The 19,032-nt window shown below is 43.8% G+C and overlaps 1 protein-coding gene across 2 annotated transcripts in view; it reads left to right on the forward strand.

The window, feature by feature from the left end:
• Window positions 1-19,032, forward strand: part of LOC121323747 (glutamate receptor 1-like) — a 116,256-nt gene that overhangs the window by 90,125 nt on the left and 7,099 nt on the right. The window contains exons 14-15 of one of the 2 annotated variants that reach the window (XM_041264935.1): window positions 702-816; window positions 3,103-3,237. In XM_041264935.1, coding sequence (XP_041120869.1) covers window positions 702-816; window positions 3,103-3,237 — 250 coding nt within the window. The remainder of the gene's footprint in view (window positions 1-701; window positions 817-3,102; window positions 3,238-19,032) is intronic. The other variant, XM_041264936.1, reaches the window with a different exon arrangement.

Raw genomic sequence — 19,032 nt, forward strand, 5'->3', positions numbered from 1 at the left:
TCAGCCCCAGTAGGAACATGCTAGCGGGTAAAAACAAACTGAAGGGTAACCAGCAACACACACAAACAACCACTTGGGTGGAATACTGGATAAAGTGTGACAGTACTGGAACCAGGATTTAAAAAAAAAAAAAAACACCACAAGAAAGACCAAATTGTGTCTTTAAACTACTATATAAACAATGTATGATTATTATTAAGAACTGATCGATGGTGTTAACTTTTTTTTTAAAAAACACTGCAGTTCGCTAAAGAACTAAACAAAGCTATAAAACATTGACAATATCTGTTTGTTAAAGTTATTGTTTAAGGTTCAAGATATACGTTCAAAGTTATAGATATATGTCAAAGTAGCAGAAACAAAATTGAATGATACCATATACAACAGTTACTGTTTCAGAAATGTATTTTCTAAAACATACTGCATTCATGTGTAAGTTTTATAATAATTTCAATATGTCTTTATGTATGACTACATACTGGGGCAACCAAGCGTTTGCTGTTGCTGGTTACTCAGAGTGATATCGTAATACACATCTTGCTGTGCCGGGGAGCAAGGCAGACGTCAGATGGAGTATTAACACATCTCACTGTGGAAATGCAGTAGAAGCTGTCAGTATAAATAATAGGTGTATGTATGATGTGTATTGAATAACATAATATAACATTGATAATGTTATTTATGTTATTTCCCTCGTGAAGAACTCCTGTAAATCTAGCTGTATTGAAACTCAATGAACAAGGCATCTTAGACAAGCTGAAAAACAAATGGTGGTACGATAAAGGGGAGTGTGGAAACAAGGACTCTGCAAGTAAGGTCAGTCCCCAGGTCATCAAAAATAAAGTAAAAAAGACATTATTTAGAAGCTGCAAAAATCATTCTTTTTATTTTCATTTTTTAAAATGATTTTCCTTTTTTTAAGGCCTTTGGTTTGCATGTGCTTTGAATGAACGCATCACTGACATGAAATTATATACAGGCCGATTATACAGTCGCTAGGTCACTTGGCACTGCTGTGGTAGTGTGGGATGATAGGGGGAAAAACATTCTTGCAATGAGACTACTCATATACTTCAAGTGCTGTGGTGTATTCACTGCCTGTACTATTATAACTTGTTAATATTTATTTATGTACTTCATCAGTCAGTCTATAAAAAGCAAAACGTATAAGAAACTAAGACAAGCAGACAAACATTTTCGCTAGTGCCTTTGTTTGCTACCGAATAATATATTGTAAAATCCACTGTATAAAAATATTTTTTGCTATGGTTACTTTTATGTGATGGTTAAGTTATCCCATTTAATCCAAGTTGCTGGATCTATGGCTCTAGTTTATTGTTTCAGTTTAAATCGTATAAACACTGTACTATGGTGTTATGCCTGTTGCCCAGTTACCTGTTTACAGTGCGGTTTAAAAAAATACTAAATCTGTCTCAGTAGGCAATGCAGTGTAATACAGCAGAGAAAAAATGAAAATAGTCTTTCATAGATAATACGGTAGCACGTTCAGTTACTTAATTGGTCTAAACTATTTGATTAACTGGACACTTCTCTTCAGGCCTCAAAATGTTTCATGGGTCGTGTACCTTGAATCAAGTGCATTTTTAAAACAATCAACTGTAAAAGACCTTGAAAAATATTAAATGTCAAATTCAACAAATGATTAGATTAATTATGTTAATTGAGAGCTTAAGTTGGAATGAAAACCAGAATACCCTGCAGCCCTCGACCAGTTGAGTTTTGTCACCTCTGTATTAGATGAATGGGACAATTAGCAATGTAATTATATTAACTATTTGGTAATTACCAAAGGTTCCTGCTTGTGCATAGTAACTACTAATAACATCAAAATGTGGACAGGCCACGTACCAGCAGTTACCATGTAAGAGCAGGGGTTAATGGTAATTACCCAGTTATTACCATTGTATTATATGGTTATGTATATCCTGCAATCTAAAGTGTGAAGCTCATGCTATAAAACATTAAGAACACTGAAAAAATTCAGAGTGGAAGAACTCTATTTTGCCTCTAATGAGAAACAGCTTTGTACCTCACTCGAAGCGGCACATCTTGGGAATTAATTTGTCATTCCTCATGATCGGTGGCATAAAACTCACTGAACACAGAATTCCTGGCAGTGATATCTATTTGTGTCATCCATGACTAGTAAGCACTCAACAGTGCTGAATTTAAAAATACTTAAATAAACGTAATAAAATAAAAGAAACGTTTCAAGTAGAAGTCTTTTTTTTTATCCATCTATAGCTGAAGAAAGTCAGCTAGTCGTAACATTTGTCATTTAAGTTTTTTTTTTTTTCATTTATAGCCTCTGTTTGAATAGGAAGTTTATAATAGAAAATCATAAAATACAATCCACAGATTGTAGGGGAACACTTCAACAGCACAGTGACCAGTGACTATATAATCACCTTGTATGGTATGTTAGGATAGGTTCTATGAAGTGCATGAGCCTGCAAATTTCATCGTTACCTGTGACTAAGCTCAAGAGCATTTGGGTGACTGGCTTTTAAAAAGGACTGGCTTTAGAAATAACACTCTGGTCTAACATTCTGTAACTCAGAAAACAAACCATGTCTCGTATAGGTGGAAAAAAGTGAATTACTGCCACATCTAGAAGTGTTTTCTGCTTGCTTTAATACAGCCTGTTTAAAATGCACTGTGAGTAAGTTGCATGACAGCTTCAGGTCGCAACCAGTGTTCATCTGTCACGCCTTTTAATACAGCTTCATTGTTTGCATTAAGTAATATGAGGTTTAGAGTAATAGGAATTGAAATGATGTTGATAAATCAGATAGGTAGTTCAAACAAGGTTTTGTTTAATATCTAATTATTGGAGAAATACCAAATAGAAATTATTGAAAATGGATCTTAAAATTACTAGAAGCATTGTCAATTTAAAGTTAAAGTTAACAATTGCCAATATCAGTATAAACTTGACAATTAATTAACTGTTGCTTAACGTTAAGACAAGTATTTAGACATACAGTATAGGATAGGTAGTTGCAGAATGTACTTTGAAATACTTTTGTTAGAACAATAACCTTAATTGTTGTCTCTGTTGCGCTTTTTGTTTTCTTTTAGGACAAGACCAGTGCCCTGAGCCTTAGTAATGTGGCTGGAGTCTTCTACATCCTTATTGGTGGGCTGGGACTAGCCATGCTGGTCGCCTTGGTTGAATTCTGTTACAAGTCACGAAGTGATTCAAGGCGAATGAAGGTGACAAAGAATGCACAGGCTTTTAACTCCTCTACCTTATAGGAAACAGGCACTAATATTACCTGTAAAGAAGGTTACAGCGTACATTGAATGGAAAGTGTTAAGATATAGGGGTAGGAATGAATGTACTGTGGTGCTTTGTTCTTCAAGCCGTGATATGGCCAATGTAATACCCTACATGTTTTTTGATAGGCTTGTCTTTCTGTCATACAGAACACTATATTCCATTTTTCAAATTATTTACTGTACATTTAATCAAAGTGGTAGTTCCCTTTCAATTTGAAAATAACCATTAACGTATGGGACATTGCCGTCAGGCAGTAGGGATTGGCTGAGCTTTATAGCAAAGCTGCCGATAAGCCTTTGTGCGAGCTGCCATGTAAGCCTGCCCCCCTGGGAGCTTACTATACACAGCGCGCAGAGACTCTTCCTCTTTTGTCTTCAGCATCGGTAGGTATTAGAGCTTGTACTGATTGTACTCACAAAGCTTAGGCTTGAGAAGCTGGTTTTGGCCCCTTCTCCGAGTTTATTTCAGTACGTTTATTATTGGTTATTGGATTATATAATTGTGTTATATATTTTATATATTACTTTATATATATCCTTCACGCTTTGCTTCGGCATCGCGTTTTTGTTTAACCTCGTGGTCTCTGTCTTCTCCTATTATTTATAATATTATTATAAATATTATTATTATATTGTGTGTTTTTGGGTTGTATATATTTCTATTTCAGATTTATATATATTTTGACGTGCGTCGTTGGCTTTGCTACGTGCATATTGCAGTCGGTCTTGCGTGACTAGACCGTGTGTGTGTGTATGTTTGTGGAGTCTGCTTTGCAGCCCTCTAGAATCTTCCACTGCTGTGTGTTCCCCACCGCGTGGTAGCTGTACGGCTTGCCCTACAGTCCCTTCTACAGTACACCAAGCACTCACAGCAGCGTTCCAGAATAATAAAAAAAAAAAAAAAAAAAAAAAAACCTTTTCACCAAAAAGAAGATGACCACCAAGAACATACTCCCATTAGCACCTAGGTAAGTATTAACACCAAATAAGACACTGTATCAGCACCAGCGTCTCCGCTCTGCGGGTCAGTTGACGCATAGGCATCTTGTGCTAGTGTCTCGACGCTCGGTACTCACTCTGCGAGGTGTCAGCGCTTCGGTGCTCGGTGTACTGCTTCCGCGCTTGGGACTCGGTGCTCGACGTCGACGCTATACGCTCAGCGCTTCGACGGCACGTGCTCGATGCTCTGCGCCTCGACGCTACGCGCTCGGCACTTTGACACCACGCGCTCTGCGCTTCGACGCCACAAGTTCGACACTCGGCGCTTCGACGCTCGATGCTCGCCGCTTCGACGCCACGTCCTCGACGCTCGGCGCCTCGACGCTACGTGCTCGGCGCTGCGACGCTCAGTGCTTCGACGCTGTACGCTTCTCCGCCACACGCTCGACACACGATGCCTTGACGCTATACGCTCGACGCATTGGCGCTCTGCTGCTTGCTGTCCGACGTTCTCGACTCGACGCTTGCGGTTCGCTCAATGTTTACGGTGCCGTGCTCGCACAAGATGTCGGGCTTTCACCGGTGCACGTCCTGCCAGGCTAAGCTGCCTGCCAGTGACCCTCACGAGGAGTGCGTGGCATGTCTCGGGCCGGAGCACCCCGCATCCACGTTGGCGGATAGGGCTTTTTGCAGTCTCTGTGCTGTCTTTCAGACATGCACCCTTCGACAAAGGGCCAAGAAGTCAGTGGGTGGGCACTCCCCTTCACCAGGATCTTCCCACACTGTCTCAACCCCGCCGTCGTCTACTGCGACGCCGCCAGGGAGACTGCAGCTCTCCACGAGCCCAGCATCCCAGATCTCAGCTGGTCAGAGGTCCCCCACCAGATGCGCTCGGGCTAGCAGCCCCTCCCCTTCTAGGGCATGCCCTCGTCGGGAGTCTAGGTCGCGCTCCAGGTTGTCTTGTCGTAGGGGACACTCTCGTTCCCCTCGTCGAGACAGGTGGTGCTCGGACAAGTCTGAGGTGGCGGAATTAACCTCCAAGATGACTCAGTTCATGGAGGTCATGATGGGACAGCAGTCCCTGCTTATGTCTCTGGCTACTGCAGTGCCTCGAGCCCCAGAGCAGCCCACTGGACCCATCTCCAGCCAACCAGTGGCCCCCCCACAACCTCTGGGAGAAGTACAGGCGTGGAAAAGTACAGAGCAGTTTCGAAGCAGAAAGGAGAAATTGCATCTTGAATTGCTTTAATCAGAAAACAGAGGACATTGGGGAAACACAGCAGCAGCTCAAAGTCAAACAGCCGCGTGTGTTTTTCTGATAACAAACAAGCTGAAACTCGGAGCAGCTGATTCAAATTCAGCGCCGTTTTGAGACACGGGCGAGGGGAGGAGCCAACAGCACAGCAGAACAACGCAGTTAAACAAGGCAGTCTTCCCAGCGACAGCGAGTGGGAGAAGTACAGGCGTGGAAAAGTACAGAGCAGTTTCGAAGCAGTTTGAAAGCAGGTTGACAGCTGCAGAAGAAACTAAACTTAAAAAAAAAAACCTCAACATGGTCTTCAAGCCAGTAATCTGTGACACCTGCTTGATGTGGGAAATCCGAGAAAACCCAGCGGAGCTAAACCAAGTGTGCGTAAAGTGCCGCGCGATCCAGGATTTGCATAAACTAGTAAGTATGCTAGAAATGGAGCTGGAAGAAGTGAGACAGCAACAGGATCTTGAGGAACTGGCACACCCACAATTCATGGAAGTCTGCATCACCCCTAACAGACTGAAAGCCACCAGGGAGATAGAAGGTCAGAACAGCTGGGTTCAGGTAGGCAGAAGCAGGGAAAAAAAGAAACTTCGTCAAACACAACCACCAGAAATCAAAACAACCAACAGATTTGAGTCACTTCAGAATTTTGATGAGCAGAACCAACAACAAGAGAATGAAAGGAACAACATCCAGGACCCTATTGACAGTGGTGACCAGACAGCAAAAAGAAGGGAGGTCATGATTGTTGGGGACTCCATATTGAGAAACACAGCAAGTTCAATTCGCAGTTTGGACCCCCTTACTACAACAGTGTGCTGCCTTCCGGGAGCCTCGGTCAAGCACATCACTGAGAACGTGGACAGGCTCCTAGAACGAACAGGAGACGACCCGGTAGTAGTCGTCCACATTGGTACAAACAACATTGGAAGAGACAGACCAAAATCCCTGCAAAACAAATTCAGAGAGCTAGGAAGGAAATTAAAAGAGAAAACCAAAACTGTGGTATTTTCTGGTATACTACCCGCACCTTGCAAAGGACCATATGGACAGCTGGAAATAATTAATCAAAACGCATGGCTGAAGACGTGGTGCACACGGGAAGGCTTCACCTATCTTGATCATTGGACCACATTCTACAACGAGGACTATCTGTATAGACGGGATGGACTGCATTTAAATAACAAGGGAACTAGTCTACTCGGAGAAAAGATCCTCGAGCAGGTTCGGAAGCATTTAAACTAGAAAGGAAGGGGGGAGAAATCAACAAAAAAACAGAAGGGAGACCGCATCAAAACAAGAACAACAACTCAGGTAAGACAACCATTAAATGTATTTATCTAAATGCTAGAAGTATCAGAAACAAAATTCTAGAACTTGAAGCTACTGCACTAACAGGTAACTATGATGTGATAGGTGTTACAGAAACGTGGTTGTCTGAGAGTGATGGGGACGAATATAATATTTGTGGGTATACACTGTATAGGAAAGACAGGCAGGACAGAAGAGGAGGAGGGGTAGCGCTATACATAAGAAACAGTCTTGAAGCCCAGGTGTTAAACCTGGACAAAGAAAATAAAACCGAATCAATATGGGTCAGAATAACGGACAAAAATTCAAAAGGCATAATAATAGGAGCATGCTATAGACCGCCAGATTCAGACGGTGAGCACAATAATCTGTTATACAATGACATTAGAAATGTGTGTAGCAAAGGAGAAGCCATACTAATGGGGGATTTCAACTTCCCCCAAATAAAATGGGAAAACCCGGTGGGTAGCGCGAAGGATGAAATAGAAATGGTGGAAATGACAAATGACTGCTTCCTAACACAATTTGTGAAGGCACCGACTAGAGGGGAGGCATGCCTTGATTTAGTCTTTTCAAATAACGAAGATAGAATAACTAAAACAGAGGTCAGAGAACCACTGGCAAACTCAGACCACAACATGGTCTCATTTGAAGTGTTTTTTAAATCCCCAAAAGAAATGACTAAAGCTAAGGTTTACAATTTTAGAAAAGCAAACTATGAAGGTATGAAACAGAGACTAACAGAAGTAGATTGGAGTAAAATAGAGAAAACACCCACAGAAGAAGGATGGTTGTTCTTCAAAAATGTAGTACTAGAGGCGCAAAACAATTATATCCCTAAAGTAGACAAATCTAAATGTAAAACTAAATTGCCAAAATGGTTTAATAGATCAATTAAAAAAAATATTCAGCGAAAAAAGGCACTTTACAGAGCATTAAAAAAGGACCAAAAAGAAAGTACGCAGAAAGAGTACACAGAACTGCAAACGCAAGTCAAAAAGGAAGTTAGAAAGGCCAAGAGAGAAATAGAAATGAACATTGCTAAGGGAGCTAAAACCAATTCCAAAATGTTTTTCCAATATTACAACAGCAAGAGAACATTCAAAGAGGAGATTAAATGTTTAAGAGATACAAATGGCAAAATCGTAGATGAAGAAAAAAAAATAGCAAATATGTTAAATGATTACTTTTCACAAGTTTTTACAAAGGAAGATACTGACAACATGCCCCACATGTCATCCAGTTCCTGTCCAGTTTTAAATAACTTTAGCATAACTGAGGCAGAAATGTTAAAGGGACTAGGAGCTCTTAAAATAAACAAATCCCCTGGGCCGGATGAGATCCTCCCAGTAGTACTCAAAGAAATGAAAGAAGTAATTTACAAACCGCTAACCAAGATCATGCAGCAGTCTCTTGACACAGGGGTGGTACCGACAGACTGGAAAATTGCAAACGTAATACCGATCCACAAAAAGGGAAACAAAACTGAACCAGGTAACTACAGACCAGTAAGCCTGACTTCTATTATATGCAAACTTATGGAAACTATAATAAGATCCAAAATGGAAAATTACCTATATGGTAACAGGGTACTGGGAGACAGTCAACATGGTTTTAGGAAAGGGAGATCGTGCCTAACTAACTTGCTTGATTTTTTTGAGGATGCAACATCCATAATGGATAATTGCAAAGCATATGACATGGTTTATTTAGATTTCCAGAAAGCTTTTGACAAAGTCCCGCACAAAAGATTAATTCTCAAACTGAACGCAGTTGGGATTCAAGGAAACACATGTACATGGATTAGGGAGTGGTTAACATGTAGAAAACAGAAAGTACTTATTAGAGGAAAAACCTCAGAATGGAGTGTGGTAACCAGCGGTGTACCACAGGGATCAGTATTAGGTCCTCTGCTATTCCTAATCTACATTAATGATTTAGATTCTGGTATAGTAAGCAAACTTGTTAAATTTGCAGATGACACAAAAGTAGGAGGAGTGGCAAACACTGTTGCAGCAGCAAAGGTCATTCAAAATGATCTAGACAAGATTCAGAACTGGGCAGACACATGGCAAATGACATTTAATAGAGAAAAGTGTAAGGTACTGCACGCAGGAAATAAAAATGTACATTATAAATATCATATGGGAGATATTGAAATTGGAGAAGGAATCTATGAAAAAGACCTAGGAGTTTTTGTTGACTCAGAAATGTCTTCATCTAGACAATGTGGGGAAGCTATAAAAAAGGCTAACAAGATGCTCGGATACATTGTGAAAAGTGTTGAATCTAAATCAAGGGAAGTAATGTTAAAACTGTACAATGCACTAGTAAGACCTCATCTTGAATATTGTGTTCAGTTCTGGTCACCTCGCTATAAAAAAAATATTGCTGCTCTAGAAAGAGTGCAAAGAAGAGCGACCAGAATTATTCTGGGCTTAAAAGGCATGTCATATGCAGACAGGCTAAAAGAATTGAATCTGTTCAGTCTTGAACAAAGAAGACTACGTTGCGACCTAATTCAAGCATTCAGAATTCTAAAAGGTATTGACAGTGTCGACCCAAGGGACTTTTTCAGCCTGAAAAAAGAAACAAGGACCAGGGGTCACAAATGGAGTTTAGAAAAAGGGGCATTCAGAACAGAAAATAGGAGACACTTTTTTACACAGAGAATTGTGAGGGTCTGGAATCAACTCCCCAGTAATGTTGTTGAAGCTGACACTCTGGGATCCTTCAAGAAACTGCTTGATGAGATTTTGGGATCAATAAGCTACTAACAACCAAACGAGGAAGATGGGCCGAATGGCCTCCTCTCGTTTGTAAACTTTCTTATGTTCTTATGTTCTCTATCAGACGTTTCCCTTCCGATACAGCCGCAGCAGGACTGGGATATAGATGCCGTCTCCAGAGATGCTTCTGACATCCTGGAAGGGGACAGTGTAGAGGCTGAGGTAGCCTCCCACCACTCGGACCAGGACGCTGAGCCCGAGCCGATGGACACTGACGACTCTGTGTGGTCTGTGGTTGACAGAGCTTCCACGGCGATCTCTGTTTGAGTCGCCTTCGGCTTAGTCCCGTCAGTCCAGGATGCTCCCAACATTCCCGGACTTTGTTAAAGAGGTGCAGTCTACTTGGGGCGCTCCAGCCTCTGCTCCTGCGACGTCTCGCAAGGCTTCGGCCTTTACTATGCAGGGGGCCAGCAAGGCTGGCCTAGCGTCCTTTCCACCGGTGGACGCTGCGTTCGCCGCGTTGGTGAAAACGAAGACACTGTCTGGGCTTACTAAGGACCCAGCATGTCCTAATAAACAGTGCAGGACCACAGAGATACACCTAAAGAAAAGGTATTCTGCGGCCACGGAGGCAGTCAGACTGTCTAACGTAGCCAGTCTACTGACAGTCTGCCAGGCGGCACTAATTAGAGACCTTCCGGAGTGCCCTTCTGCGGCCCTCAGAAGCAAGCTAGACACGGTCAGCCAGCTGCTGGTAAGGTTAGCCCAGCTCAACGCGCGGGCTCAGGGCAGGAGCATTGCTTCAATGGTGGTGGCCAGAAGACAGCTCTGGCTCTCGCAGGCGAGAGTGCAGGAGCCTGACAAGGCCACCTTGCTGGATGTTGCAATCACTGCCAGACACACGTTTGGTCTGGCAGTAGAGGAGATGCTACAACACTCCGTCAAAGCATGAGAGGTGTCGCAGTAAATGGCCAAGATGTGGCCAAGCAAACGGTTCCAGCGAAGCGGCCCCAGGGACAGCCCTGGCGCAAGGCACCTCCACAACAGCAGGTGCGACCACGGGGTGGTAAGACCCCCCCCCGCAGGTCTATCAGTGCAGCCTGGGGTTACACAACCGCGGCATGTAATATGGCGCCCTAGCGGAGGTGGCAGGTCACGTCCTCATAGCTCCGGCCAGGCCCCTCGTGAGTGTGCGCAACCAAAGCAGCCCTGAAACACCCAGGCAGCTATTAGCCCACCCCTACACTGTTCCACAGCTCCAGTTCTGGCAACAGTGCACCAACGACATCTGGGTGCACAAGACCATTTCCACCGGGTACACCCTTCAGTTCCGGTTAAAGCGGAAGGGTGGTTGTAACTGCAGTAAAGGACTCGATTCAGTCCTCAGCTCTGAATGCAGATACAGACACTGCTCAGGAAGCGTGCTATTCAACAAGTAGACCCTGCTCTGATCGACCAGAGGTTCTATTCCAAATACCTCCTAGTGCCCAAAAGGGATGGCGGGTTCCGCCCTATTTTAGATCTGCGAGTACTGAACAGATACCTAGCGGTTATTGTTCAGGATGCTTACGCACAGGCACATCATCCAGTCTGTCCGGCACGGTGAGTGGTTTACCACCGTAGACCTGACAGATGCGTACTTTCACGTTCCCATCTGCCCAGGTCACAGGAAGTATCTGCGTTTCGCATTCCAGAGCAGGGTGTATGAGTTTTGTGTCCTCCCATTCGGTCTGTCTTTAGCTTCTCGGACCTTTTCCAAATGTATGGATGCCATTTTAGCTCCTTTGCGGGCTCAAGGTGTCTGACTGCTGAACTATCTGGACGACTGGCTCGTCTGCGCACAGTCAAAGGAGCAGCTGGCACTGCACACAGTGATGGTTACAAACCATCTTCAGCGGCTGGGTCTGAAGGTCAATTCAGAGAAGAGCCGCCTCGTTCCAAGCCAACAGACCGAGTTCGTGGGGTTGTATCTGGACTCAGTGTCCATGGAAGCGACCCTGTCGACACAAAGAGTTGCCTCGCTGGAGCGGTGTCTCTCTCTGTTCAGGTTGAGAGAAACAATCAGCATGGAGCTGTGTCAGCGCATGCTGGGGCTCATGGCTGCCGCCTCACAAGCCCTTCCTTTGGGCTTATTACACCAGAGACCTCTACAGGCCTGGTTCAATGCCTTCGCTTTACATCCGCGGAGAGACAAACACCGCAGGTTGACGGTATCCCGAACCTGCTGGGAAGCACTACACTGGTGGAAAGTTCCGGCAAACGTCCGCAAGGGCGTTCGCCTGGGTCCCATCTTCCAGAGGGAAGTGGTTACGACCGACGCTTCCAACTGAGGTTGGGGAGCAGTCTGGAACGGTTCAGGGACCCGTGGAGTATGGTCAGGACCCTGGAGGTCAGCCCACATCAACGCTCTGGAACTCAGAGCAGTGGACCTCACCCTCCGGCACTTCTTGCCAGTGCTTCTAGACAAGCACGTGTTGGTGCGGTCGGACAAAACCACGGTTGTGGCGTACATCATCCGCCAGGGCGGCCTGCAGTCCCCCCGCCTTCACCAAATGGTAGCACGGCTGTTGCTATGGGCACAGCCGCGCTTGACCTCTCTGCGCGCAGTTCACCTACCAGGCAGAGTCAATTACGCAGCGGACCTATTATCCAGAGGAGGCCCTCTTGCAGGAGAATGGCATCCCCACCCTCAGGTGGTAGAGCGCATCTGGGAATGGTTCGGCAGAGTGCAGGTAGATCTCTTCGCTTCGCGAGAGACCACGCACTGCCCTATGGTTCTCGGTGAGGGATCCCGACAGCCCCCTAGGAGTCGACGCACTGGCTCACGATTGGCCGCCAGTCCTCCTGTATGCTTTTCCTCCGACTCCGATGCTCCCCGCCTTCTTAGAGAAGGTCAGGGTAGAGCGAGCGACAGTGATTCTGATCGCTCCTCAGTGGCCTTGGAGAGTATGGTTCCCGAGTGTGGTGCAGTTACTGCATGGTCAACCGCAGGAGCTTCCCCTGCGAGCAGACCTATTGTCCCAGGCCGAAGGTCGGCTTTGGCACCCGAGCCCCAAGCTCATGCAGCTATGGGCTTGACCCCTGAGCGGGAGCGCCTGTCAAGCTTAGGGCTTTCGACAGCAGTGATCTCGACCATTGAGTGCCAGAGCGCCCTCTGCCAGGTCGCAGTACACGTACAAATGGCAGTTGTTCCAAGATTGGTGTTTGGCTGGGGGCCATGACCCAATATCTTGTCCTATGGCAGTAATATTACAGTTTCTGCAGAAACTGTTAGATGAAGGGAAATCTCCCTCTACACTTAGTGTATTTAGCCACCATCTCAGCCTGCCATGTACGCATTGACGGATTATCACCGGGTTGCCATTTTTTTTGGCATCTCAGTTCCTTAAAGGCGCAAGACGCTTGCGACCTCCAAGAGTGACCAACTTACCGTCATGGAGCCTTGACGTGGTGCTAGAAGCCCTGACCAAGGCACTGTTTGAGCTTCTCCACTCAGTGGATATGAAGCTCATGTCTATAAAAACCACGTTTTTGCTGTCGGTAGTGTCAGCAAAACGCGTCAGTGAATTACATGCACTGTCAGTGCACCCTTCCTGTATCCGCTTCGCAGGAGACGGTTCTAAGGTCTCCATGCATACAAATCCAGGCTTTCTGCCAAAGGTTATATCCCCGTTCCATATGAACCAGCCGGTTGAGTTGATGGCGTTCCATCCTCCTCCCTTTTCCTCTCCAGAGGAACAACGGTTACACATGCTCTGCCCTGTGCGGGCATTGAGGTGTTATGTTGACCGTACAAAGACCGTGAGGCAAACAGGACAACTGTTCATATGCAATGGTTCTAAGACGTTGGGTCAGCTGTTGTCAAAACAACGCCTTTCCCACTGGATAGTGGACGCTATTACATTAGCCTATGAGTCTGCAGGCCTTCCACCGCCAGGGCAGTTGAAGGCGCATTCCACTAGGGGTATGGCAACGTCCTGGGCCCTCTTTAGAGAGGTGCCAGTGTCTGATATTTGCGCGGCAGCCAGTTGGGCTACACCGCATACCTTTATGAGGTTTTACAGATTAAACGTGCTGGATTCCTCTGCTCCATTGCTTGGAGCGTCTGTGCTACACTCTGTGGCACCTCAGGATGCCAACATAGTGTCTGATACCCCACCTTAGGACAGGTGTCATTGCGAGCACAGACACTGAGGTGCAGCTCCACATATGCCTAGATGTATTGCCTACGCAATTGCGTTATGACGTAAGTCTGTCCTACTGCCGAGAATCCTCCCTCGCGACAGCTTGGGTACACTGTTCCCATACGTTAATGGTTATTTTCGAATTGAAAGGGAACGATAGGTTGCGGATGCAACCCTGGTTCCCTGAAAGAGAAAATAACCACTAATCCGCGAGGTCGCTCCGGAAGCCTTCTCAGCCCGAAGAGCAAAAGAGGAAGAGAGTGTCCGCGCGCTGCGTATAGTAAGCTCCCAGGGGGGCGGGCTTACGCGGCAGCTCGCACAATCTCAGCCAATCCCTACTGCCTGACGGCAATGTCTCATACGTTAATGGTTATTTTCTTTTTCAGGGAACCAGGGTTGCATCCGCAACCTATCGTTATTACATAACAGGTATGCAATGTAAACACTTCAGTAATTAATATGTATTTCATAAAAGGCTCTATAGCCACTTATTTTTGTGTTTCTGTTACAAAGGCATACAAAAAGTATATGGTTATCACCATCTACCTATTAGGAACGCTATCTTGTGGATTACCATGTAATCCAATGAATACCAGCATTGTTTTATTTGATGCTGAAGAAGTAAACAATACTGTTATTTGGAGAAATATCCAATCTTCGTATAATGCATTTATTTTGAATTCACTTAGAAATGGTTTAAGATCTGTGGATAGTCTATTTACTATTGAAGAAAAGGCCATTTCATGTGTATTTAGATTTTTTTTTTTTTTTTTTTTTTTTTTTAAATATGGGATTTCAGTTGTAAACTTAGATTGATGGCTGATAGCAGGAGCTCAATTCACAGGTGCTTCTGTATCCAGAACACTGCTGTTAACCGACTCTTAATTCCTTTAGAGAAGTGAATCATTGAGGGATGGTTCTGTATTTCTCTAGTACAATTTAAACACCTGAGAGATACACCAGGTTAGATCGGGACTGACCTAGCAGCCTGTGGTGGTCCAAAGGGTACATCAGCACTAATAAAACATAAACTATCCCACCTAGCCATTCCAAATGTATTTGGTCATTGTATAACAATTTTTTTTTTTTTTTTGGTTCCTGGGTAGTAAGTGTTATTTCCTAATTGCTTATGCCTCAAAAGTATAGAAAATGGCTATTATTCCCCACAAACTTTGCTTTTGTGACCAGGACAGTGATATTTTGAAATTTACCAATTTTTCAGAACATTCCAGATAGATTCAGTGCTGAGTAAACTTGGAGTAACTTCTAGAACTTTCTAGAACTTTCCAGTAATATAAATACAGGGGCCTTAAGCCCACCAGTTCAGTTTAGTTCCAGCTGCCTAAGTGGATACATATCTGCATTTTTCTGAGCTGGCATCAAGAGGCTGCAATGGTGGCATTCCTGATGGGTCTCCAAGGCGGTTTTACCAAGTTTCCCTGCTATCTTTGCCTTTGAGACAGCAGGGACACCAATGCGCACTACCACAGGCAGGACTGGCCACAGCGGACCGAGTTCTCTGTGGGGAGGAACAACGTCAAGTGGGAGCCACTGGTGGACCCCCGGAAGGTGCTGATGCCACCACTGCACATCAAATTGGGCCTTATGAAACAATTTGTCAGAGCTCTAGATAAGGAGTCGGCAGCCTTCAAGTACCTTCAAGACTTCTTCCCTAAGCTGTCTGAGGCAAAGGTCAAAGCCGGTGTCTTCGTCGGACCACAGATAAAAAAGATCCTGGAGTGCAATGAATTCTCCAAGAAGCTCACTAGTAAGGAGAAAGCAGCTTAGAACAGCTTTGTCGCAGTGGTTCGGGGCTTCCTGGGCAATCACAAGGCCGAAAACTATGTGGAGCTGGTTGAGACTCTGGTGAAGAACTACGGCACAATGGGCTGTAGGATGTTCCTCAAAGTCCATATCCTTGATGCTCATCTTGGTAAATTCAAGGAGAACATGGGAGCGTACTCTGAGGAGCAAGGCGAGTGCTTCCACCAGGATATACTGGACTTTGAACGCCGCTACCAAGGACAGTATAACGAGAACATGATGGGAGACTACATTTGGGGGCTGATTCGTGAAAGTGATTTGCATTATAATCGTAAATCTCGAAAAACTACATGGTTGACTAATCTTTTGTAGTCATTTTTGTATTACTTTAGTATAAATACATGTTAATTTGGATTCATGTGTTGTTTTTTTCTGACTTTATGTGAACGAAAAGACACAAATTCGCCCATTTTCTCATTGGAAATAGGTAAATTTCAAAATATCACTGTCCTGGTCACAAAAGCAAAGTTTGTGGGGAATAATAGTCATTTTCTATACTTTTGAGGCATAAGCAATTAGGAAATAACACTTACTACCCAGGAACAAAAATTGTGTTACATAGTGTAATCTGTATGCATCCAAACATTTGCATCATGCCGCACAGCCAATGTCCAAAATCATTGTTCTCGAGCATCTCTTCTGAGCCAAAAAACTTGCCTTCCGCTTGTACAGTCAGATGTACTGGTGCATGCCCAATGAAGCATTGTGTAAGCTATATTACCTCCACGTGGAAACACACTAGTCTGTGTGACAAACACGGTCCGTCTAATTTTCCATATGGAAGGAATTTGTACCTGCTTTCGTTTTGTGTAGTAAACATCTTTCACATTGTACATGTTTCCTTCGCAGGTTGCATTTTGATTTATTATTATAATTCATGTTGCATTCAATAAAAAAAAAAAAAAGTGCTGTGCAAGTGGTTGCAGGGAAAAGAAAACCAAGATGGAGTTGTTCTTGTTCCCAACTAATGAAGGGACCTATCCACAATTATAGCAACACTGTTTTATTTTCGTATATGTTCCCACGCTCCAGCTGATTCGGAATGTTTACAGAATGGTCGCATATTAAATAAAGTAGGTAATGAGATTCGGAAACAAAGTATTTCCTTTCGGAATTAGGTCTTTGAGGATGATCCGACCTAAAAAAAGAATGACCTTTTTTATCCTTCATATTTGGATTTCATTTGCATTTTCTGGCAAACACATGCACAATCATCTACACGACACTAAGTGGGAAAGTCAAATTCAGCCACAAATTCCATCTCCCTATCAGTTTCTGAACAATCTGATGTTGAAATGTTGTCTGACATGATTTTGGACGTTCCCGGTGTAAAGTCACACTGTGATGCTGAGGAAAATTGATTGAAACTGTTAATGACACAACTTCGCTATTTAACAACAAAAGCGCTGTGAGGCGAGAGTGTATTAAATGGAATGTCCAGACAGTAATTTATGTGTACAGAAATAAAATAATTAATTTTTATTATCTATACACAACAAAATAATTAAATAACAAAAGAAAACAAAATGGTGTGAGGGAAGGAGTGCAGGGGTGAAATCCAAAACAGACCGTAAGAACTCGTCTTTAATCGTCTTCGTGGCGAACCATACATAAACAAAAAAAGACAAAAAAAATGTTAGTGTTTTCAAAAAAAATCCCGCTGCAGCAAACTAGTCTCTCCCTCCACCCGTTACTCCGCCTATTTTACTTTCGGACCAACCTCGAAAACAGTAGTACGTTCCCTTTAGTATGTAATGTCCCGCCTGTGTAGTCAGTGGAACACCAATCCCCAACTGACAAGTGTCCTTATCCTTCACTTGACTCCAGTGGCTGGAATTTACATACTCGTACTTCTGCCCCTCACCAAGGTGCCGCCCCTCAAAAAGATGACTTTTGCCATGGTCACGAGATCTTGGTAAGGGAAGTCCAGAGTTGGTTTGATGCCATCTACTGTCGGGAGGCTGAATCACAGACCGAAATCCCTTTGACTCATCACAGCGCACATGATGCATAATTTAATATACAGCATAAGGTTCCATTATATTAACGTTCGTGGTTCCAATTTAGCCAGTTAATCCCTGCAATTTGTGGCAGTGGAACGGTATGTTTTTTTTTTTTCTGTTTGTAGATTTTTGCTTGCCATTGCAACTGTCTGTGTGACAAAGTGGTTTGTAGTACCCAGGTGTAAAGGTGATGTGATTATGAAACAGAAGACAGCCAACAAAGTTCACAATCCAAACATGTTTATTTTGTAATCCCGGTCTGGTGACCGCAACAAATAATTACAATGGGTTACAGTCTCGAAACAATAAACACAGTATAACCCATAGAAAGACACATACGATCACAAGTCCAGAGTGAGTGCCAATGTGCAAGTGGTGAAATACAGTTTATTAGTGCACAGTGGTGAAGTGTTGTCTGGGTTGGTGCTGGCCTTAAGCAACAGCTCCTGGTATGTGTTAACCATCCAATAAACAAACAAGTACAGTTAGACACAACAAAACAAACAAACACTTAACACTCACTGTTACTTTTTTATTCTCCTTCATGGGTTCTCTTGCAACCATAACAAAGGAACAGATCGTTTAGCCACGTTTCCTTTTGTACCGTCAGTCACGCCCCTTGGTAAGCAAGTGAAGCCGTTTCTCCTCCAATCCGTGGTTGCCACATTGCTTCCCTTCTGAGGAGATGACTTGGTGTACCATGGCACCTCCTCCTTTGTAGATGGCAGACTTCCACCTTTCCCTGGAATGAATTGTCAGAACATCCAGTACAGGGCACTCTGTTCCCTTTACCCAGCGCCTTCGCAATTCAGGAGGGAGATTTATCACCAAGAATCTTTTTTTTTCAGTCTGTTTGGGTGTTTTTGTTATTTCTGTATACGCAAGATGTCTAATAACAAAAACACCCAAACAGACACGTTACAATGGCAAGCAAAAATCTACAAAGAGAAAGAAAAACATATCACTCCACTGCCGTATCGAAGCTGTGTCATTAACAGTTTAAATTTGAATTTTCCTCAGCAACACAGTGTGACTGTACACAGGCAACGTCCGAAATAATGCCAGACAATATTTCAACATCAGATTGTTCAGAAACTGATAGAAAGATGGAATCTGAGGCCGAATTCGACTTTCCCACTCAATGGTGTGTGCATGTGTTGTGTCAGAAAATACAAATGAAAACCAAATACGAAGGATGAAGAAATGCAATATTATTTTTTTTAGGTCGGATCATCCTCAAAGACCTCATTCTGAAAGGAAATGCATCATTTCCGAATCTCATTTGGTAGTTTATTTGATACGTCTCAATTTTGCAAACATTCCGAATCAGCTGGAGCTATAGCTAAGACTTTGGGGACATATATTGAAATAACACAGTGCTGCTATAACTGTGGGTAGGTCCCTTCATTAGTTGGAAACGGGAACAACTCTGTCTTGGTTTTCTTTTCCCCACAACCACTTACACAGCACAGACTTTTTTTTTT

This window comes from Polyodon spathula, chromosome 12 (assembly GCF_017654505.1).
Source record: "Polyodon spathula isolate WHYD16114869_AA chromosome 12, ASM1765450v1, whole genome shotgun sequence".
NCBI classification, from domain to species: Eukaryota; Metazoa; Chordata; class Actinopteri; order Acipenseriformes; family Polyodontidae; genus Polyodon; species Polyodon spathula.